Genomic DNA, 23,959 nt, shown 5'->3' with positions numbered 1-23,959 from the left:
GAAAAAATGTAGAGATGTTTATCTACAAAGATAAACTCTTTTCAAGTGCTGAAACTGGCTTTCTTCACGTAAATGGTGCTGTATGATTTATTCCAGTTACCTCCCATGGACGTTTAACCACATAGAAAGAGTGAGCACTCCACCAGCCAGGTCCCTCAGCCGAAGGCCTTTGGTGCCTCTTCATAACAGAAGGCACAAAACATCAGAGGCCTGTGCTTTCTGCAAAATTCAGCTTTCTCTAGATGCATTTCAAATTTTCTCATCTTTATGAATTAGGCTCAGGACAACAGAGAATGGCTCAGAGACAAGGGTCCTGAGCCCACCGAGCAGTCATCAGAGCCTGTTCTAGGGGCTGATGCTGCCTCGCTGATGCTGGGCCCCACTAGGGTTTGCCTGCAGCTGCTCACAGCTGCTGATACAGGAGGAATGTCAAGGACGCTTCAGCCCTGTGTACCGTGGTGTGTCGAAAACAGGTTAAGGGGAATTAGGAATAGTGGTCTGAGAAACCTAGTGTTATGGTAACGGTGGTCTGAGAAACATTGTGTTATGGTACCATTGTGTATTGAAAACAAGTCAAGAGGAATTAGAAATAGTGGCATGAGAAACTTAGTGTTATAAGAAGCTTGTGCTGTTAGCTGACTGCAAGTACGTGGACCGTGTGAATACGACCTTTAGAGCTTAAGCCAATCAGCTAGTGACTAGTAGGCATAATAATTATCATTGTCTATATAAATATATGTACCCTGGACCAATAAAGACACACGTAGATTGATGCTCTATTACCCACATTGAACCCGTCTCGGTGTGTCGTTCTTCCGCGGCTCCGCAGCTAGTGGTCAGAAAGCAGAGAGCAGTTTAATTCCCTTCTTGACCTAAGTGGTTTTAGAGCTCTCCCGTCTCCCTGAAAAGTGCCACAACCAACACAGATGGGGTTCCCTTTTTTGTTCAAGCTGTCTTAAGACCAGGAGGTTCAAATTCCAGTGGCTTGTGCTTTGTAATCCAGCCCTGGGTTTCCCCAAGAGGGGAAGCAGGGAAACTGGAAGAAATCCACAGCTGCCGGAGCTGCCGAACTCACCCAGGGCTCAGCTGAGATGCTGCTCGCTTGGCTGTTGTTTCCTTCAGCCGTGGTTCCGTCTACCAGCGTCGTGCACGCTCGCCCTGACGCAGGAAGAGCTTTCTCACCACTGACATCTCCTCTCGCTCTGCACTGCTGCCTCCCCTCTATCAGTCTAAGCAATTCCCTGAAAACTAGAATGGAAAATGTGCTGAAAAGGAGGATGTGCACAAGGAAACAACAGCAACAAAAAAAGCCAAGTACTGGTTAGTAGCTGAGCATTCACTCAAGGTATAGGAAATACGAGTTTTCCTCTCAGGAGAGACTGTTTCTGTATTTCGCCTTAAAAGTTGTTAGGACTTGTCTGCTCTGCCTCCAGTTCACAAATACCTCTGAGTCTCATGAGATGCATAATTTTTTGTTACTAGATAGGGAGGTTGGATTTTTACAAATGCCTAATATTTACTTGGAAGTCTAAACCTTAGAACCAAAATGCTGTGGAATTTTTGCTTTTTAATTCTTAAAATGACATGCAAACTGGATTTTTCCTGATGCTCATGAGAGCTTGCTTCTGTAGTTGTGATGTCCATAGCCATGAGCTCATGTATTTAAAAATACAAACAATAAAAACTGTTTTAGTAGTGGCAGCCATTTTGTCAAGGATGTAAGATAAGCACTATGAAATATAACACTTTATGAGCAAAAACACTTTACAGAATTCTCTTATTTAAGCTTGTATTTTGTAAGTCCAGTATTTACTACAGGAGCCTTGTTATCAATTAAAAATCTGATTTAGTAGCTTTCCTGCGAAGTCTACAAACCATTTTAAGTCCTGTGTTATTTCCCTCTGTTTGTGTACACACACATTCAGGGTATTATTCAAACTAAAAGCTGTGTAAGTTCAAACGACAGTACAATTGAAATCCCTTTAATGTTGAATTAAACTGAGCTCATATAAATCAACTATACTGAATATTAAGACAAGGGGCTGTGATCATTTATCTAAATAGGGGAGACAGTTACCAAAGATAAATGCAGACACCCACCTCCAAGAGAAAACTGCCACTGCCACATGAACAATCTCAGAACAGCACTGATGATGCACACTTTGTTTCAGTGCCAGAGCATACACAGAGGTGAGCTGGAGTTATATGCTGTTTTACATCCCTAAGACAGCCTGCATTCCCATCTCCAGATCTGGCTCAATCTTTTTTTCCTGATTTCTCTACCTCTTCTCTTGCTATACATACAAATAAGGAGGAACAGATTATTACTAAAGAGAATCAGAATAAAGTATAATTCCAATTACTCTTCCAAAACAGAAGAAATTATGACTACTCTGGTAGTGCAGAAAACAACATTAAAATGCCTTACTTTAAAAGAAATAAAGGGAACATTTAGTAGAACTATTTGGCCTTGTTCTCTCCAGCTCAACTTTGTTTTTCCCACTGTATATTTGTAATAAGACTTAGGATAAAATCCTGTTCCCACTGACTGAGAACGTCAAGAATTCACTTTTTGTTTAAGTGCAAAACAGATGAGTTGCATTTTATCAGCATGACAAACATTCCAAATGTTTTTTTTGGGGGTTGTTTTTTTTTTTTTTTTATCAATACAGCTCAGATCAAGGACTTGAAAAAATGCTATGGGAAGGGGGAAGAGAAAGTAAAACCTTAATGGTATAAACTCTTCCACCTAAAAATACGTATCATATTCTGAACAAAAGATTTCATTCATGTGAACCATGGGTGCAAAGACTTTAAAAAAAATTAAACGCATGAAGTATGGACAGAGTAAAAAACCCAAATATTTTGCTTATAAGCTTGATGTATAAGTCCCATTTCAAGAATTAGAAAGTATGATTTTCTGTGAATGTATGAATGGAGTGTGATCATCATATTTTCAATAATTTTAACATGTTCTTTCTTATAATAGGAAAAGTAATGCATGACAAAGGAAAATCATATTTTGAGTCAAATGAACAGTAACTTTTCCAACACTAAAACGAAAAAGTGTACATATTTTTAATGTGCATTTAAGTGAGACAAAAGTGTAACTGAGACAGATGAAGCTATTTTTATAACCCTAGCTGTCTTTTTCAGAGTTAGTTAAGAAGTGTATGCTATTGTTAATAGAAAAATATAAACATTACATATTATGAATTTATTTTTGCCTCCGTCTCTTAGAAAAAGTTGCCATCTTTTTTGCTACTTCTCATAATGATCAGTCATTTTATTAGGGTAAAAACATTAATTACTTTTAAACAACAGGTCAGTTCAGAGGTATATGTCCTGTCAGAGGTTTACATCCTTATAAAAGCCAACAGCAACACCAGCATTTACTTTTTATTCAGGAGAGAAAGCAGCTGCCTTCATGCTGAACTATGCCGTTTCTTTTTCTTTATTTGCAGCGGAGCTTCCAATTTTTGTTTCTCTGAAGTAATTTTCCTCTTTCTTTCTGTTGTTTTATCACTTTTATCGGTCCAAGAAACCTTTTTTTTCATGACTAATGATGATTTTACATCTTCATTTGCTGAAAAAAAGCAAGAAATTACTCACACTGACATTTACATCCAGTCTTCGTAGTCTAAAATGGCACAGATTTATCTGTATCTCATTTTAAAAATGGGCTTATAAATGATTTTTTATTTACAGTGGAATGTGCCACTTATGCTAGTTTGGCCTGTGATAAGGAATTATCTGAAGATCAAGTGTGTAAATAGATTATGATACAGGAAAACAACAGCAAAAAAAAAACCAACCAACAAATTGAAGCAGACTTCCTAAGTTTGCCCAACTACAGTGGCCTCAGACCTGATTTTGTTTATAGGAAAACAAGACATGCAGTTTTATCACACTGTTTATTCTTGCCTTATCTGCCTCAAAAGCCTCACAGTGGCTTCCTCAGTATGTTACTCCAGTAAAGAGAAACAACACTTTTATATAATAAAAATGAAGAGAGGCTTATGTCCTCCAACATACATGCAGGCTTGAGACACTGAGCTTGATAAGGATATCTAGATCCCTTGCCAGCGTCATAACCCCAGTTCTTCACGATACCAAAACTTTTTCCAGTACCTACAGTAAGAACCTCCTACTTCGTATATTCCATTTCACAGTCACAGGAACAACCAAAAATACACAGTTCTGTTACCTTTAGATGATGTCGCAGCTTTATCAGAATTTTCTTTCATTTCTGAAGCTTGGTCAAGCCATACTGCAAGACATGTCAGCCTAGCTTTGGTACTGACTTCACACAGTAAAGACGGCACATCTTCAATCTGAAGATAATACAGAAAAAGATTAATTAAAGATTAAATACTTAAGTAAATCTAAGTAGAAATAAAATAAAGTGAGAAAGTATCTTACTGCCTACCTTCCACTTCATTTCTGGTGCCTAACAATGTTTAGAACTAGAGGCTCTATATCAGTTAATGGTCACATTATTACAGTCCCGTTCCTGATACCCTTCCTTGGTGGTGGCTTTACAAAAAACTCCCAATGGCTTTAAGAACATATCTTGATAAGCAAGATCAGTGGGTTTCAGGCACATGGGGGTAAATTTAACACGTGGAATAACTACATGAGTCAAATACCCACAAAAACCAATTGTTAATGGTTTCAGAAGTCTCTCCAGAGTAACAGGTATTTTTTTGCTACAGCTGAAATAACTTGAATGAAGTTCTTGCATCAGATTCCCTTTGTCCCTCACAAAGATAGGGCTGCTGATTAAAAGTAATATCTTCACCATGTGTTTCAAATTGCTTAACTGCAATCGTATCAGACAGCTCTGGGAATACTTGAGCAAATATCCTATTACAGATATCAAGGGATAAAGTGTCACAAACACATGTATGGTGTAGAAGCACCAACCCATCAGAAACTACTTGTATTAAGGTATTCTACCTCACAGAACTGGACAGAACAGCCCACACAGTTTTACAAAATTTTGCCTGCACCAGAAGAAAATCACACATTTGGTCAAAATAGTCAATGTTACAGAGAAAGGTAAAGAGTTCCCCAATCTCTGTGTCAGTTATGTACAAGGGGAATGGAAATTGGAAGTGAAGGGAAAAGAGGGATATTCATTACTGCACTTAGAAGTATAAAAATAATCAGAGGGGGTCAAATTAAAACCAAGCAAATTCAGATGTGATTATATATAAAGTGTATAAATGTTGAGAGATATTTATTTGAACTATTCAAGATATATATAGTGGAATATATTAGATCCTTTATTATTAGGCATTAAATTTAAAAAATCTAATTCTGATTTAGACAAACCCCAGAGCAAACAACAAACATGGGAAACTTTAAAGACATGATTCCTTGTTGAACTGTGCTACTCAGAACTGTTTGAAAATACAGAAAATAAAAGTACCCACTACATCAATGTACTTGAATTTTTCAAAAGCACAACATTTTCTCCCCTACATGAACAACCACCTCCTCCCCAAACCACAGAGCTTGTGTTTTTAAAAGAGTAGCAGCAGTCGTTAACACTACAAAAATTCACAGCAGTCCTTAGAACGTATATAACTAATTAGACAGTTTTAAGTCTGTCCAGGTAGGTCTAAAAAGGAAGCATGACTTTACCTAAAGAGAAGATGACACCACTGTATTATCATCAGATTTTGTAGTGTGTGTTTAAAGAAAATTACAAAGATACAAAAATATAAAAATGCATAAAAATATGTGCACAGGCATATATATCTCTACTGAACATAACACAGAGGAAGATCAAGACATCCAGACTTCTAATAAAATTTCCTCAGTGATTTAAAATTAATTTTTATAACAGCACTGTCTGTAATTTTGGTTGTCTGATATTCTTCCATAAATTTAAGAAGCAGTTTAATAGACCAACCTTATTAAGATCCAGATTCCACATTTTAATATAACCATCACTGGATGCAGTAACAATAACATGTTGTCCTTCTCTTTCAAAACTATAGATATCTTTTATTCTGTGAAGAAAATGTAATACTTTGTTACTTTATAGTATGGCAGTTCACTTCGGAACAGTAAGCTGAGAGAAATTAAAGGTGAATAGGCAATCATCTAAAAATCAGTTTGAACAGAAAGCCCACAAATGACAGGCAGGAACTTGGAACCATAATCTGTTTTGAGTGCTGTCATTTACAGTCGGAACATTTGTCTTTGCTGGGCTTGTTAGGATTCAATTCAGAACACTTTAATACTTATAAGCACACACTATTAACCGCATCAGTGACATTTTAGCTAATGCTTTTGTGTTTTGATGAATTAAAAGCAGCATTTGGACAAATACTTGGTATTCAACAACGACAGAGAATATGTGATTACTCTCCTATTATCTGGACTGAGTACACTGGTTTGTTTCATTTAAGCATTCTGAAGAGTCAGAATCTGTAAAGACTGGTTAAACATTCTTTAGATGATCTTGCAGGAAAATACGGGTACCCAGTTTCAGAAATGCATAGACCACCCACAGAGAAGTGTGTACCTCTGGGTAAACCCCCCCCCCCCCCCCCCTCATAAGTTTAGAACTATATTATTTCTAGTTCTATACCCGGTTGTTTTTGTAACGTGCATGGACAGCACAGTACTTGTGCTTATACTAAAAGCAAACAATTCTGTCCCAGATTTGGCATTTAGCACATAAATAAATTAAATTTATAAAACAAAAACAATAGTAAAATATGCTGAACATTGTAAGTCACTGAACTTTACAGAGTACCCAGCATTGTCATAAATATTTAAATAGTAAACAAATATAGAATACCTGTTTTCATGAGCTTTAAATTCACACAGGCATTTTTGAGAGTCACAGCTGTATAACCTTATAATTTCATCATCTCCAGCTATGGCAAGGACAGAATCCTTAGAATGGGAAAAAAGAAATGCAAGTGTGATTAATTTAATGCGTTTCAAACCAGTTCACTTCCCAGCACCTTTATTTTTTGTACTTACTGTAATAAATCTAAGTGAAGAAATTCTCTTCTCTGTTATGATAGTGCCAGTGATTGAAGCTGTGTCAAGCTTGTAGATATCCACTTTATTTGTTATCACGGTCACATACGTCTCTCCATCAGGTGACCATTTAATTATGTGGGCATCTGTACATATTGATACATTTGTATACACTTGTACACAGGTTTTTTGCACTCTATATTGCAAGAGAATCTAAAAGTAAGAATGTTTAGAAGCTGCTAGACACCATTTTCTACCTCAACCTGAGAAAAATTCAGGGAAAAAAAAATCAAGTAACCTAGAATAAGCAAGTAAAACAACACTCTTGAGTGTTTATTTCTGATTATCAGAAGTGCATAAATCCAATACAAAACAAAACACATTTATTTAAATGTCCTGACATAATATTTCAAGGAAAGAAAAATTTACTTTAGTGTCACTATGTTTTCCTTTTGGTAAATGATTATTATTAATGACATAAGCTTACATATGCTTGCTTGCATGTGTAAAAAAGACAATGAGAAAGTTGCTTGCAATTAACTGACTTGTTGATTAATTCAGTCTACTTTTCTTTACACAAAAAATAAAACTATATAGTTCCACTTTTTTAGCAGATTTAGACAAACTCACTTTGCTTCAGGTTTTTGATAAAGACTGATCGTCCTTCTACAAGATTCCAGGTCCTGAAAGACAACAGATAATGTGCATTCTGGTTAAAAACAGCACAGTGAAGCTGAAGTCCTATCTGCTGACATGAGCCAACCAAAGGAAGCTTTTAAGCATCACTATGCATTTTACTGCCTTCTTAATGCAAGAGAAAATGATGACTTCATAGATTGTTTGCTGTAAGTTTGAATTTGTGATATTTATAAGCCACTGCTTGCAATGCAGAGCCCAAAAGGAGCCCAATACCAATTTGTGCTGTTAAAATAGCATCTTACATATTTAGAACACATATACACAACAACATGTACACACTCCAAGTGAAAAATTACTTTTCTCACACTAAGCAAAACCTGATAGCTTTCAGAAGTTTAAATTCATCGTGTTCCAAAATGCAAATGTATTTATACATCTACAAGTGACTATAAAGTGTCAGAGCACAAGAAGCTAAGAACAGCAAGGTCTAATTTTAAAAGACTTTAAAATACTGCTGGTATCTAGAACTTAAAAAGACAAATGATTGGATCTTTGAACCATTTGATGTCCAAGTATGTTTTATCAGTGTTGCACCGTCTACTCCCAACATGGAATTGTTGCTTATTACAATTTACTAAGAGTTACTGAATTACGATTCTCAGCATTCCTTCACCAGTTTCGACTCACCTTAATGTTTTATCTGTTCCTACTGACAAGGCTAATTTCCCAGAAGGATGAATAGAAAGAGATGTCACATGCCCCCTGATAAAAACAAAACAACGTATTAGCCACATATATTACTTACAAAGGAAAATAAATATGAGAATGTATGTGAATATACACGTTTAAGACACTCACTTATGTGCCTTAATAGATTTCAGGCATTCCCATCTCTTTGTGTTCCAGATACAAATTAGTCCATCTTCAGCCCCACTCAGTAGATGTGCAGTACCATAGAACTCCAAACAAGTTATTGTACCTAGAAATACAAACCAGAGCTATTAACAATGTTGTACATAACTGTCGTGGTTTAGGCCTGATTGGCAGCCAACCACAATGCAGCAGCTCTCTCTCCCTTCCCCTCCGGCAATGAGAAGGGACAGAGAATTAATGAAGAAGCTTCTAGCATCAAAACATGCCAGCTACTACTACCCTTTCCTTGGGAAAATCTGAATTATTTCCTATGTTTTTCTTCACAAAACCCCCAAACTTTCTTGTTATACTCAATCTCTGATGTGCTCTGTCAGCCCCCCTACAGCCATACACACATCTGAACTCTATCTGGGCTGTTCCCTGAATCTGCAGTACTTAACCACTGTGGCTCAGGTGACACAGAGCTTCTATCAGTGATAAGGGATTCTCCTATGTCAAAGCCCTGCTCTTGACACACAGCTGAATTTACTGCACACGCCACTTCCCATAAGCAATTTATCATACATGAGTTGAACGCAAGGACCACGTTCATTCCAGCTCCCTGTAATTCTTGGTTATCAGGAGAAAAAGGGCAATCAGGATTGAGCTACAAATGACCCAAATATGTTTATTTGGACAGCTGTTAACTAATGTTTTTCACTGTTGTAATTCAGGAGGCACATAAAGTAGGAAATGTACCAGGTTAACTCCTCTGGCAGCAGCAGCCTGCTCTCACACACAAGCTCTTTTTTGTGCCTTAACTACATCTGTGACAGGACAAGGGCACTAGGAAAGGTAGTTGTTGGGAGAAGGCATGGTCTAGATAAAATGTCCTGGTGGAACAAAAATGGCTCATGAGCCATTTGTGGTCCATAATGTCTTGAACAGTTAAAATGAAAAATAATTGGAAGAAGCAGCTGTATTTGTATGCTAATACCCAAAATTAGTTTGGGATTTTTATACTCAAAAGCTTACCTTGTTTGGATCATCAGGTCATCATGGCTGCAGCACCATCACTATTAAGGACTTGTTAAAAAAAAATTCATTTTTCTTCTACAGGCAAGGTCCAGTTTTTCAGCTACAAGTTTCTATCACTAATGCTTTTTATCAAGAAAAGCTCCCTTACCATTGTGCTGCAGCAGTGCCCCATGTTCTATCTTCTTTTTCATGTCATAGATTTGGATGGTCTCATCTCTGCTCCCAGTGACCACGTATCTGCTGCTCACTGCTACTGCTGACAATGAGGCAGAGTGGGCATGATGTGTAAAATCAGGGACAACCGTCCAGGACTGGAAATGAAATACAGAACGAACAGGTCTTTCCGAAACTTCCCATAGTGAGTTTCAACTTCATCATCCTGTATTTTTTTTTTTTTTATGCAAAAACTTTATGCAAAAACTTATATTTTTTTTTAATGCAAAACTTAACTGTATGTGTAAAATGCAAAGGAATTCTACTTAACCATAAGTATAATGGGATCTTATTGAGTTAATGTGCTGTTAGGAGATTAGTTTGAACGATTTAAGCGTGCAAACCGCCTCTTCTAATCGGTGTTGGGTTTAGATGAACCTGCGTGTGGGAAACTATCTGCAGAGATCTATCTCACGGGCAAAGCAGGCGGATTCTCCCCTTTTCCACCACTGCAGGCTGGAGGCACGCCTTCCACCTGGCACCGGCCCACCCGAGACAATGTGGCCCCCATCTCCTGCGCGGCCGCGTATTCTCCGCTCTGCGCTGGAAGGCTGAGAGGGCGGCATCTCGCAGCGCCCGCTCCCCGCCGCTCGAAGGATCCGAGCCTCCGGGGGAGCCCCTCTTCCCGCCTCCCCGGGCCGTGACCGGAGAAGGTGGGGGGGGGAAAAGAGAGGCGGGGGCAGCGCCGTGTCCGTGGGCCGCTCCCACACCCCGCGCCAGCGGCGACGGGGGGGCCGAGCCTCGAGGCTGCGAGAGGCCGCCCCGCCCCCGCCGCGCTTTAAAAGCCTTCCCGGCGCTCAGTTCCGCGGCCGCGGAGAGGCGCGCTGGTGAGTAGCGGGGCAGCTGCCCTCAGGGAGAGGGGGTTCACCCATATCCCCCCCCCCCACTTTACCTCAGAGGGCCGCGCGGCGAACCCGAGCAGGATCTGCTCGTAGCAGCCCGCTACCAGCTCCATCCGCGCTCGGGGGCCCTGCCGCTCTCCCGACCGCCCGCCGCGCTGCCTGCGCCGAGCTTCCCTCAGGGGAGAGCCCGCGGCCTCCGGCAGCCGCCGGGGGAGGGAAAGACGGGACGGGACGAGGGGGGAAAAAAAGCGGCGGTGGGTTCCCCGCGGGTCAGGCTCCACGCGGGGCAGCCCGGGCGCGGGGGCCTGGCGGGGCGGAAGCGGGGCTGGCGCCGCTGCTAATGGCGACGGGGAGGGTGAGGGACGGGAGCGGCGTGGGGGTGAGGGACGGGGACGGGGACGGGGCGTGTGTGTGACCCGTGTCGGGGGTCGCCGGCGGGGAAGGAAGCGCGGACCGATCCGCTGCGCAACGCGGGGCGATGGCGGGGGCGGCCTTCCCCTTCTTCCCCCTTCCCCCCCCCCCCCCCCGCGGCCTCAGGGCCGCCGCCTCACGGGCCTGCGGGCGGGGAGGCCCCGGCGGCCGTTGGGCTGAAGCGCCGCGCCCGCTGAACCAGCCACCCCCCTGGGGCGCCCGCCCGGCAGCGCCTCTTTCAGCTCCCCGCGGGCTTTTGTTTTATTATTTTTATTTATTAATATTATTATTATTTATTACTTTATTTTTTTTTTTTTTTTTTTCAATTTGCCTCGGCGCCCGGGCGGGGCGCACTCCTTTTGCCGGGCGCCGCGGCTCTTCCCGTCGTGCTTTATGAAAATGCGTCACGGCGCGGCCGGGGCCCGGGCAGCCTCGGGGAGATTTCCCCCTCACCCGGCTCCTCCCGTGAGCGAAATGGAGGCGGGAGCGGGGGGGCGGGCGACGACGGCTCGCCCTTCGGTGAGCGGCGTTCGCCGGGGCGTTTTTATTCGTAAACCGCTTCAGCCGCCTTTTGGCCAGTACAACCAGAATAACAAAAACGTGGAATAAACGGGCTGGCAAACTGGGTGCGTGATCCAGTTAAGGAGGTGTTTGAATGCTGGAGGTTAAAGCTGCCCCGGCTCCTTAAATAATAAGCTAGCTGTGTCTGTAGTTCTAGCTGAGGCAAACGTAAAAAATACAATGTTAATGCAACCTGGTTTAACGGCTTTTAAAACAATTTTGTTTTCTAGTGAAAAGATCAAGAAGCAACAGTCAAGATCAGAAGGGAAAAGAATACCAAAACGCAGTTTCGCATAAAAGCCTACGATCGACAAACAATTGCATCACTTGCCTTTGATAGTCTTTTGCAATAAAACTGCTTTGTAGTGCATGACATCTTCTGTTAAATCCGCACGAATAGAGCGGTAAGTTAAAACAAAAAAGAGGTATTATGCAGCTCTGAGTTCAAGAATTAGTATATCCATGTTTAAAGCATGGAGGAATTGATGGTTCCTTTTACTGAAAAGTAATGCTTGAATTAGAGGAACATCATTATGTGGATATTTTTATTAATATTTAACAACTTTAACAGGAATAAATTGCTACTGATAATTCTTTATAGTGAGCACAGTTAGGTTTAGTAAGAGGGCATACGCTAACCTGACTAGGATATGCCTGTATTTAAGGGCTTGTTTGTACTTGTCTATTTTCTTGGCTTCAGAATGGGTGTGGGGACGAAGTGCATAGTTACTCTGAATAACACCACGCATGGATGCTCTGATTATGGTAAACTGCTATCTTCTGTCAGGTTAGCCTAATCCACTTTCAGGAGCTTTCAGGAGTAGTGCTGTGAACTGTTACCCTGTGTGGACAAGCCTTTAAGGCATTACATACACTCTGTGTTTATTGTATTATGTGAATGTGGATTTGACCAGCCAGTATGTAAAACATTACATAAATTCTTGCATGGAAATGGGAGTTAAAACCAGTAATCAAGTATCTGCATTTAGAAGGATCAACACCTGGATGTAAAAAATCAGTAGTGGTGAATGAACAGCTGTGTGTGGAAGTAGATGCAAAATACTTTACAAATGAAACTGTTTGCTGCACTGTTGTATGTTGATTGGATGACTAGGGGGAAAAAAAACTTAAAGAAAGGATATCAGAATCAGCAAACGGATACATTCCTCTTCAGGAAAGTATAACCACTGGTTTAGTGATAGCAGTAAAAGGTCATGTGTCGTTGCTAACTCACTGGTAGTGAATGGAATCTGTATATGGAAGAGGTAAAAGAGAGAAGACTTATGAAGAACAGGTGCAGAGGAAGATCATGTTTACCTGTACTGTGCCCTCATAACTCATTTCTGTTGTTCTTTAGCACATAGGAAGTACCACTGTTTTTTTTTCATCTGCATAATTTGTGGTACAAGTAAATCATCCTTTAATTTGGCTAAAAGGTGGTGGTGGGGGGAAAGAGGCGTTGTATAAAATCCATTGAAGCCTCTATCTTTGCCTTGTTTTTAACTATTCTAGAAGATGGATATTCTGAGTTACTGTATTATATGTACTTATTTCAGAAACAAGAGTAAGGTATAGGTGACTTTAAAGCTCGCTGTAATTTTCTAGTGCTTTGGACAGTGGGAACATTTTGTTGGACTATTACACTTTAAGAAAGTGAAAATAACTTATAATCCCATTGGCCATATATCCTTTTTATCTCCATTGCTTTAACAGTGACAAGCCAGAACTTAAATTTCAAAGTTCTGAATTAGTAACATTAAAAACATAAAGTGGGGTGAACCTCTTTGACAGTAATTCATCTCAGGGTTGAGATTCTTTATCATCTTGTTCCTCCCCCACATCTTTTTCAGCTGAAGGACCGAAGTAAACGGAACCTGTGCAGCTGTGTTCTTCGAGAAGGACAGAAGACCGTTTGAACCATGGCAAGCCAGGTAAGATCATTTGGTCAGAAATTCAGGCTTGCAGTGCCTGAACGGATTCCAGAACCATACTCAGAATTCCCAGTAAATGTAAAGCTGAAATAGCTAGCTTGCTCTGAGTTGGGTGTTCTTTTAGTCCTACGATTTCTTCTGGTAATGTGGTGATTGGTGTCTGTACTCTGGACACTTAATTGTATCGACTGCAGCAGGTTGGGGGTGTAACATTAAGCTTTGCAGTTTGGATTACTTAAGCGTGAGTTCCTCTGAAGGACCTCGTGCATAACACTCTCTATATAAGATATATGTAGAGGTGTTCTAGAGGAAGAACATTAAAGCCTGCGTAAGTAAAAAATGCTGTGAAACACCACTCTTGTTTTTGGAAGTCCTTGTTCTTCAGAACGTGAGGGAGGCAAGCTGTGTTAATGTGGCTGTTGTTTCCCTCCTCTTCTGTGTAGTCGCCCCACTTCCTTTTTAAACTGTGTTTTTTGGGTTTTTGTTTTTTCTTTTTTTTTTTTTTTTTCAAGAGGCGCTTTTTATGCCTCTTTCTTCCTGGCCTTGCATCTGGGTTTGAGTTTTCCCTCAGCCAAACTAGTGCCTGTTCCTGGTCTGCTTTCTCCTTACGTTCCATTAATCGGCCTCCTGTTGTTGTTCCTGGCCTGGGAGAGTAACTCACAGCTGGGTAGTGAGGAGAGGCATCTCACTTAAGAGAAGAAGAATTCCTAGGTGAGGGGAGATAGGGACAGCTGAGATCCCTTCTAGGCAAGAGTGATGATTTCCCTGCCTCTTCATCGCTCAGGCTGCTGCCGCAGGGTTTTTTGGGTCCTGGAGCTCAAGTGAAACACAGTCCAGTCCTGAAGCTAATTAACACTTAGGATTGGCCAACATCGAAGGGCTGTCTACTTTTTCCCTAATTCCCAGAGGAAGCTGTCGATCCTTTAGCCAGCTTGACAAGTCAGGGGAATATGGCTGTTCATACAATCCTTTGGCTCTGTTATTTTTGCCAGGCGTTTTCCCCAGAGGCTGCTTTCCCTCATGGGAGGCGGAGGGAGAAATGGGACCCCAGGCTTCTTTCAAGGGCAAGGTGAATATGGGGAAATCACCTGTGGTGATGGGGAGTGGGAGGGAGGAATGTAAACGAGGCTATATACTATAAAGGTGATTTTTTTTCTCCCAACAGGACTTGATGGCGAAAAAAAGAGAATGTCTTCAGGCCTACAGCTGGTGGAGAACACCACAGAAGAAACGGAAGAAAAAGAACAAAATAAAACCAGGAAGAATAGAGTTTGTCCCTAGTAGTAGTTCTGCCAGGTAAAGACCTTTTGAAAGGAGAAGCTCTGACCCCTTATCTTGTTTTAATTGATCAGGGAATGCCATCACTTACTCTTAAAACGCTGAAATGGCACATCTGGTGCCTATGTACTAAGTATTGCTTACGGAAGTGCATTGACAATTAAACAATGAAGGTTTTTGGTAGTTTGTCTCTCCCATGATCACCAAGAAGTGGTGATAGAGTCATATCTCTTTTGAATCATGGCTATTTTTTCATAGTATTTTTGTGCATCCTTCTTCTGCCTCTTCCCTGCCCCTCCCCCCCCCCCCCCCCCTTCCCTGGACAATAAATATTTCTTTTTAAAACCAACTTTTAAAAGTGTTTTATAAATCGGGTGTTCATTGAAATGCCTTTTTTTTTTTTTTTTTAATTGCAAAAGTGGTAGAATGGACCCAGAGAAATTGAGAACTTTATGCTGGAGTGATGGCATTGCAGTTCCGTATGTTACTCAGCAGAGTTCTGCAGATAATACTCTTCTCAGATTTTGTCTCCTATTTGTCCAGTGATAACTACCTGCTTATATGTTAAGTATCTTAATACTGCAATCAGTTACCTTAGTCTAAAGCTTGATAATTGTTCTCTTTCATTTTTTTTTAAGACCAGATTATTCAATATTTGTTGGGGAGCTTACTCCAGAAGTGGATGATTTCCAGCTCTATGACTATTTCCTAAAGAGGTACCCCTCTTGTATTGACTGCAAAATAGCAACAGACCTGCTGGGATATTCCAGGTAATGTCTGTGAAAATTTGTAATGCTGTCAATATGTTTGCTTCTGTTAGTAATACGTAAGAACTTGTGTTGAAACTTCATACATTTTCTTCAGAGGCAGGAAGAGAGATTAGAATTACTTTTTTTTTTTTTAACAGCACATGTGCTTACATTTTGAAAACTCTGGTTAGTTTAAGCAGTTAACGTGATAACCTTCAGTTTAGCCATATGCATATCTGCATTAAAGAAATTAGATGGTGAGAGAATAGAGAGCTGTGCGTTTAAATCTCTGCTGTGCTTACATACAGCAGCGTGTCCACTTAGTCATCTGCAGTACTGAAGACTTCCCTTTTTTACGTGGGGAGAAAACTGTAAGGCCTGGCAAATCTTAGGGGGTTGGGAGACTGAACCTATTTAATATTAGTAAATAAAGCCTAGCAGAAGTTACACTGGCCAGGCAGTGAGTCAAGCCAGGGATGAGTGAGTTCGCTGTTCAGACAATGCTGGCTGTAATAGTCTAATTCAAGAAGCTTAAGAGAAAGCAAGTGTAAAAAGAATGCTAGTGCTTTACAGTGGTAGGAGTGGGTTAATACTAACTGATAAATGAACTGCTATAAATGCAGAAGTATGGAATCTGATCACTTGCACAGGTAGTAATTAAAATGTATTGTTTCACTGGCTCTCAGCAAGTTGCATCTTAATGCTATCAAAGAACAAGCTTTTTGCTTCTGGCCCAAGTTTTTAATTCATTGAAAGCATCTTCTGTGCATGTGCATATGCCAGAGAGGTTGCTTAGGTAATAAGCTACAGTAGATACTATCTTCTGTTTTTGTAGAACAGAGAAATTGAATTAATTAGCTTTGTAACTGTTATGCATACTAGAATTTGTTTTCTCCCTTTTGAAAATTGTAGAGGGTATGCCTTTGTCAGATTTGGTGAGCAAGGTGATCAGATGAGGGCACTGCAAGACTGCCAGAATGCACCAGGTCTGGGGGGAAAACGAATCCGGCTGAGCATAGGAATTTCTAAAAGGTAACAAATGAGTTGTGCATTGATACAGTAATTCTAAATAATCAGATTCTTGTAGCTCTGCCTTGGTAAAGTCTGTGGCCCTTGCTATAATGGCTGTACACATGATGCAGTCTACAAAGCCAAAAACGCAGAAGCATTATGTTTTGACTCCCTGGATTCATCAACCTCTTAGGATTGCTGGGGGAATCCAACTCTTAAATCTAGCCAGATTGTGTAATTTGGGTTTAGCTGCTGTTGTAACCAGCCTTAATTCTTACAGTAGCAAAGCTGAGCGCATTCATAAATATTCTCCAGGTTTGGGCCTGAAAAAGGTAGAAGGGACAAGTGGTTTTGTATGCTAGGGAGCTTTTTTCAACCTTTGCCTCAAAGAAAGCAAGGTAGCATGTTGCTAGTTTTACAGTAGACTGGCAGAGGAAGGAACTCTTAAGTGGAAAAATAAACACTATAGGGGGGAGAAGCCAAAGGAGATGTTGCTGGAACAGTTTGTTTAGGATGCTAATCTTTGTTTTTCAAACGATTGGGGCAGCAGGGAATTTAAAGTTGAGTGGTTCCGAGAGGGTTTTTTACTCTGCGAGCTCAGTTCTCAGTTATTTAAAGCAATTAAAGTCTGAGTGGTTTGAGAATCGATACCAAATTTGATAAACTTTGATCCAGGATACAGCCAAAAACCAGATTTATAGAAAACAATTTCAGTATATTCATTGAGTTACCTTGTATGTTCTGTTAAACAAAAAAGTAACAACTTTTGTTTTTCTTTACCCTGGATAATTCTGCAAATGTTGCCGCTTTGTTCTAGAACGGGAATGCTCTTACCCAAGAGAGCGCTGTCCAGAATTGCTCTAAGTTATTTTGAAAACAGGAAGAGGTTGCAAAGAAACAGGTTTCCTCACTTCTGCTATCCAGAAGAACATCAGCAGTATTTTCAGATTTTTCTTTCCTAGAGATGTATGTAGGAGAGAAGTTGGAAGCAGAAGGCTTTGAGACATGATGTAGTCATTTGTGTACTACAGTAACAAGATGGTAGACTGAATATTTTTTAGAATGTATGTGTAGCTTTAGAGTGATGAAACAAATGTAATGTAGGTATTAAAATATACATCACTAATCTATACCTGGTTTTGAATGGCTGAGTACTGTGCTCTCCCAGCATCAGAATATCCAGCCATCAGTAGTTTGTCACTGAGTCACTTACATTGGAAATTTGTTCTTTCTGAGCTCCTTTTGCATTCTTGACAGAGTCTAGGTCTGACTTTTCTGTAATGATGTGGAGGTGCAGAGTCATTGGACTCTGCAAGCATGGGATCTGCCTGTACATAAATCGATGAAGAAATATCTGAGCATAGAGGACTTTTTGGAATTGCAGCTGAGTTATCTGAGTGTACTTCATGTAGTATACCACTGGGTTTGTACCTCTGTTTTGGTACAGATGACAGTTGTGCGTTGATTCCTGTCATTAGTGTGAAGTTGTCCCTGAGGAAATCTACTTAGGAGAGGGAAGGTAGTGACCACTAGCCAGCTCTGGCCCTTTGGTTTTAAGAACCAATGAGTTTTGTCATTTTCCTGCTGCTTTGGCTTCATACAGGATAATGGCAGTGCTGACTTCCCCTAACAGCTACGCTTTGGCAACTGTTCATGGACTAAAAATGGCGCAGGTGGAGGTAGACCTAGTGAAGTGGCAGGCAGTGTCAGATGCTCCTGTGAAACAGATTATTCCCAGAAACAATGGAGTGATAATAAGGTTTAGTATTAACTGAACTAAAAGATAGAAGGGCTAATTAAGACTGAATGCGTCTTTAAAGCAGCTGTGCTTGATAAATGTCTCTGGTCTTAATAAATCAGTCTTTAGCAGCAGCTTGCATATATAGATGCTAAAAATACTTGAATACAGATAAGTGTCATGGTTCAGGTTAATCCATGAAAAAAAAATACTTTTGGTACTGGTGAAGGTGAGAGCATTTGCTTCTATATAAACATGAGCTCTTGTGCTGTGACCTAGACTGTTGTTTAGGCAACCATTCAGGAAAGCTTCCTTTTAAACTTTGATGTGTAAGCTGGCAAATTGTTTAACTTCAGAACTGGATTTACAGTTCACTGTTCTCTAACTATATAACTTCTCATGTTTCAGACTGAAAGCAGAATTCCAGCGGTACCAGTCGTACAACTATAATGATTATTACCAAGATTATCAGAACTACTACTCACAGTGGGGTTATGATCCTTATGCTGACTACAACTACAGCTCTTATGCTCCCTATGATAGCATGCAAACTGTTGGAGATTGCTCTTTAGGAGATGCAGTTATGGCTCCAGCTGTTTTTGAGGTAAAAATACGACATCCTTGCTCTAAAGAAAAAAAAAAAAAAATCACAAATAATAAGTTGTATGAATTGTGGAAGTAGGAACAAAGAAGTCCTGAAACTGAAATCATGCTTTCTGTTTAGTGTAGAGGTTAGAATAGAAGGCTTCATTCAGAGGTAGGTTTAAGTACTTTAGTGGCTCTGTAGAATTTGAGATTTATATACTCTTACTTGTTCATGTATGCCAAATAACAGTTCTGACAGCGTAGTTGTATAGGCTTCCTCTCTTCCTGTTTTTCTGATGTACTTTGCTTAAAGCAAATTAAAGAATTATTGTAAGGTGGTCCTATCTTAGATCAGCCAATTTATTAGTTAAAACTTCTAGAAGTCCCTTCCAACCTCAACTATACTACCGTTTTCTTCAAAAAAAAAAAAAAAAATCCACGAAGACTCCCAGCCCCCCCCTAAAATCCAAGCCCACCCCTAAATCGAGGAAAAAAAAGAACAAAAAAAAAAAGCACCAAACCCAAACAAAACCCCTCTGCAACAAATACCACCACTATCCTAGCTTATTGTAATTGTGGGAAGAGGGAATGGGTAGCGAGTACAAAATTATTTTGGATTTGTGATGCTTACCAGAATGGATTATGATTAAATTTACAAGATTTTTCTTATTTTCTTTTTTTTAGGAAACTTCAGCTATGACTGAAATCAATGATGATCTAATAACTGAAGGTAATGATGTATCTATCACTGCAACTTGAATTTAGCAATATTTGTGCCCTTTAATAATACAAATGAATGACTCTTGGATGAAGAATGTCTTGCAAATTCAGCTGATGTAGTGGGATACTCTGGGTTGTAGCTGAGATGAGGTAGGATTTTAAAGGTGATTGTGTGCACCATGTCAAGTAGCATGGGATACTGGCAACAACACTTCACAACAGGTTTCTTGTAAGTTTGCCTTCATTCTCCTTTCAAAATGGATTAATACAGAATTCGTCCTATCTTTGTGTTGATTCTGCTAAGCATATTCTATTTTAAACTTGTTAATAGGCAAAAAGCTTTGTTTCCCAAATCTGGAGGTAAAATCTTGCATTGTGGGTCCTAAGAGGAGGATTCAACTGGCACTTAAAGTTCTGGTACAAAACTTAATTGTTTGGCCTGGAAGGTTTGCAGACAGCTCTTCATGTAGAAACATCGTGTTTAGTGTTCAGAAACTTTATTCTGCCTAGCACCTATTCTAGTACAAATGAATTAAATGGATTTGGGGAGAATTAAATGGTTAATCATCCTTAAATCTGCTCTTTACCTTGAAACACTAGTATAGTCCTAGCATTTTGATACAAATTCCAAAATGAGCTGGATTTGTCAGGTTAAAATTCTTGGTGAATAAACATCTTGCTACATTTACTACTAAACCTATTATTAATTACATTTAGCTAAAACATTTTATTAGGCATTTATTTAATGTTTTTGTGTGCATGCCTCCGAAGATCTGACACTTCTACTTACCGGGCTTCTATTTTCAGATCCACAGCTTTACTTGGATGTTGATGAAATGAACAGACAATTTATGGAGACAAGTGAAGAACTCTACGATTCCCTCATGAATTGTCACTGGCAACCTCTGGATACGGTCACTTCTGACATCCCCTCAGCTATTTAAGTGTCTTATATAGCATGACCGTTATGACCAAGGTGCTAAAATTACATTTCTTCTACATTACTCTAGATCATAAGTTTTAAAGCACAATGATAGGTTGGTTTTTTTTTTGCTATGCTTTTGACAGTTTCTGTAATTTTTTTTTTTGTTCATCACTCAACTTGGAGCATCTTGAAATCATGTAAATATTCTAGAAATGTAAAGAGTTCAATGGGGTCTAAAGATAGACTTGCCTGTGTAAATAAAATTTTGTTTCTGCAAACCTGCCAGCAAGGGATTTTACTTACATACATGAAGCATATTCTCTTCTGGCTTGTGGAATTTAGCTGGAGGCAGTAGGGGTATTTCACCTGTCCTTGTTTTGGTATGGGCATCAAGACACGAGCAAAAGCTAACGCTCCCATATTTCCAGGTTACCTAGGCAATCTTTTACAAGCTCTTAACATGCTTGCTTAGGTTATGTGTGTATTTGAGAGACACTCCCAGGGTTTGCTATGGGAAGGCTTGGGCCCACTCTTTCTCTTGCAGCCTGCTGGCGCTAAGTGTACTACTGTTCATCTGCTAGGTCAGTTAGAATTGCTTTATCAGTACAGTATTTTAAATAGAAGGGCAAACTTCCAGCTGCCATAGCTGCAAACATTCCAAAGACTAAGGATGATCCCTACTGACAATTCTATTCCTGTTCTTTGTATTGTTAGTCTTCTCAACTGACACTTTACAGCAAAGAAACTGGTGTAATGTAATACATGTTCTTAAACCTGAAAATAACTTTCTGGTTTAAAAGAAGAAAAATAACCCATTTGGAATAAAAAAAAAAAATCCAAGTAACAACTCTTCAACCATGTTGCAGCCTGTCTTAAACATCTCTAATTTGTTCAGTGTTCATGCTCAGGTGTTTTGTAGTGTCAAGGCTATAAAATTTTAGTAGGATGAGTTTTTAGTAGTCAAGGAGGTTAGGGGAGACAGCAATGAGGAAAGTTCTGCTTTAAGCTAGCAACTTCCGAGTGGCTTCCTCTAAACTGTTTTCATCTTGAAAGACAGGAACTATTTTCCAGTCATAAGGACTACTTATGCAAAAGTATTGACTAATTAATGTACATAATGATAAAATAAGAATACTCTTCCAAGAAAAAAGGTAGCAGATATTATCATAGCTGATGGCTGTGGAAGCTACTAAAGCTAGTCAAGACACTTTTGTACTGCCATGTGTATTTTGGGGGCAATCTAAACCATAATTGCTGTGATGGCAGATGAGAATAAGCTTCTCTGGCCTTCTTATGACTTAATGTAGTGAAAGTGGTGGACATAACCTATATGTGCAGATGTACATGTAGGAAGAGACAAAGCAAAAAAACCTCGTCTAGGCAGGGGGAGTAGTATCACAGTTTTAGCCACTGTTTCCCTGCTTTGGGGAGAGCTAGTTGCAATGTATCTGGGAACAGGTTTCATGGGTGAACGTTTTCCTTGTGTGAACTGGTGAGTCTTTGGAGGGTGATGGTAGGGAGGTTGTTACAGGAATGTGGCAGGAAGTGGAATAAATGAAGCAAAGAATCTGGGTGGGAAAGGAGGTGCATGTGTGAATGTATAAAATTGTTTCAGGGGACTGCGGTAGGGAGGAAACTCAAGATAGTAGATGCAGGCCCCTTGAGTTTGGGAATGTTAAAGCTTCAAAAGCTCCCAGGATTTGTATGCCACTTCAGTTGCAGTGCATAGCTGTGATGCCTGAGCTTGGCAGTACAAACTGGTCTGTGAAGCAAAGGATTTCTGTATCTAATGATCGGCAAGACAGCTTCCAGGTCTGTGCCTGAGTTATATCCTTCTTTGGAGTGGCTTGCGTAGCATCACTTAACACTGTGCTTAAGCTGCAGCAAGTAATTTGTAGATCCTTTTATTGTGTTATCAGTTAAAAATGTGATGCTAAGGATGTGTGTTTGGCTCAGCAGAAATGTTAGGGAGCATCTGTGCTGATTTGTGGCATTTGGGAGGTTGATCTACGTGTGAGCTGTGTAACGAGGGGCCCACGTAGCTCTGTGATTTCACTAAGTCTGACACTGTATTGCCACAGTACATAAACCTCTAAAGGCACAGTCTGTAGCCACTCCATTTATGCAGATTTTGCCTGTTAACAAGGTCTCTACAATTTGCATTAGAGACTGTTTTCAGACATGCATGCGCCTTCTGCGCTGGACTGTAAAGTACCCACAGAGTGAAAATACTGTTTATATAATTCAGTGAAAGAGGTTGGTTGGGCCATCAGTTCCCTAAACTTAAGAAATGTTGGGGGTGTATGTACCTCCAGCCAACGTACAAGAGAAATGAGGTGAGGAAGAGAGTCTGTTGGGAGCAGCTCATGTGATACTGTTCTGAAATAGTGCTCTGACCTCTTTTTCTGTCTCCTGAGCCTTACTAGCCTACTCCTCTTTCCAGTTTGGAGTGCAAACATGGGATCAAGATTGTGTGCGCAGTGCACGTTCTTTACTGTAAAGGCACACTGAGTGTGAAACTTCTTCCTGTATCAGTGTGCTACCCATGAACCCCAAATACAGGAAAAAGTGAGTGCATCAGAACTGTCAGAAGGCATTGCCTAGACATTTTACTGAGTAAACTTACAGGTGTTCTAGTTGCCTGTGTTGGCTAGTTTACACAAAGATCTGAACATATTGTAGAGGTGCCTGCCATCAGTTCTACAAAGATCTGATTGCACTGGGAGCATTTAAAAAAAAAAAGTCTTAGGAGCAACTTTCTCAACACCACGCTATTTCACTTCTTCCAGTTGTGTTTTGTGTCTGGTTTACCCAGCTAAAATGTGGTGTTTTTTTTTTTTCTTTTGCCTAAGCTTGATGAAGGTTTTTTTTTTTCTTTTTTTGCAAGAATATCTAGTATTGTTTTTATAAACTCTTTATTGCACCTAGCTGCAATAGATAGTGCCTTTACTCAAAACCTGCTAATTTCTTCGAGTAGTGTTTTTGTTTTCTGTCACTTCTCTGAACAGAAAGGCTTTAGTACGATGGTTTGAGGGGCTACTACTCCTGCAGTCAGTGAACAGGGAAGAAGGAAACAGGCCAGAAAGGGTAGAGAGTACTTAGAAGGGTACAAAAAGGTTAAATGGTACTTAAGCCGTGAATGTTTCTTTTTGCAGGGATGCTCTTGGACCAACAGCTTCTTTCTAGCGCTACCTCAAAGTAACTTGCAGATATAACTCACAGGGAAGATTGATCAAATGGTGATGATCCCTATCATTCTGCTGGATATATATATATTTGCCTTTTGTTTTGTCTCATTTTTAATAACATTTATTTAACTTCAGTGACTCATGTCAATAGATATTGTTTGACTACATCAACAAGTATTTCTGAGTCATGAGTGTCATTAAAGGCATGTCACCATATGGAAATTGTTCTAAATAAGTAAGTAAATAAAGCAGCACTTGAATTTACAGAGCAAA

General features: G+C 40.1%; 2 protein-coding genes across 8 annotated transcripts; one reads left to right on the top strand and one right to left on the bottom strand.

The window, feature by feature from the left end:
• Positions 1–3,060: 3,060 nt before the first annotated feature.
• Positions 3,061–10,787, bottom strand: PAK1IP1 (PAK1 interacting protein 1). Its single transcript, XM_032987727.2, has 10 exons — positions 10,640–10,787; positions 9,683–9,845; positions 8,503–8,623; positions 8,332–8,406; positions 7,636–7,688; positions 7,006–7,151; positions 6,818–6,915; positions 5,921–6,020; positions 4,208–4,334; positions 3,061–3,586 (listed from the first exon to the last, which is right to left on the bottom strand). Exons 1-10 carry the CDS (start codon positions 10,700–10,702, stop codon positions 3,426–3,428), a joined length of 1,107 nt encoding a protein of 368 aa, XP_032843618.2. The 5' UTR covers positions 10,703–10,787; the 3' UTR covers positions 3,061–3,425.
• LOC104356682 (tRNA selenocysteine 1-associated protein 1) lies at positions 10,044–23,959 on the top strand. Of its 7 annotated transcripts, XM_042806721.1 has the most exons (11): positions 10,417–10,574; positions 11,792–11,965; positions 13,412–13,492; positions 14,485–14,561; positions 14,658–14,788; positions 15,409–15,540; positions 16,432–16,551; positions 18,677–18,872; positions 19,538–19,583; positions 20,381–20,549; positions 23,654–23,959. In XM_042806721.1, the coding sequence occupies exons 4-10, from the start codon at positions 14,532–14,534 to the stop codon at positions 20,515–20,517; spliced, it is 792 nt and encodes a 263-aa protein (XP_042662655.1). In that variant the 5' UTR covers positions 10,417–10,574; positions 11,792–11,965; positions 13,412–13,492; positions 14,485–14,531; the 3' UTR covers positions 20,518–20,549; positions 23,654–23,959. The 7 variants fall into 7 exon arrangements, with proteins under 7 accessions (XP_042662659.1, XP_042662658.1, XP_032843623.1 ...); XM_042806725.1 differs by lacking the exon at positions 16,432–16,551 and having other exon boundaries at positions 10,044–10,574; XM_032987728.2 differs by having other exon boundaries at positions 20,381–23,959.

The sequence above is a fragment of the Tyto alba genome, unplaced genomic scaffold, assembly GCF_018691265.1.
Source record: "Tyto alba isolate M040663 unplaced genomic scaffold, T.alba_DEE_v4.0 Super-Scaffold_48, whole genome shotgun sequence".
NCBI lineage: Eukaryota > Metazoa > Chordata > Aves > Strigiformes > Tytonidae > Tyto > Tyto alba.
This window is presented reverse-complemented; position numbering and strand designations above follow the sequence as displayed.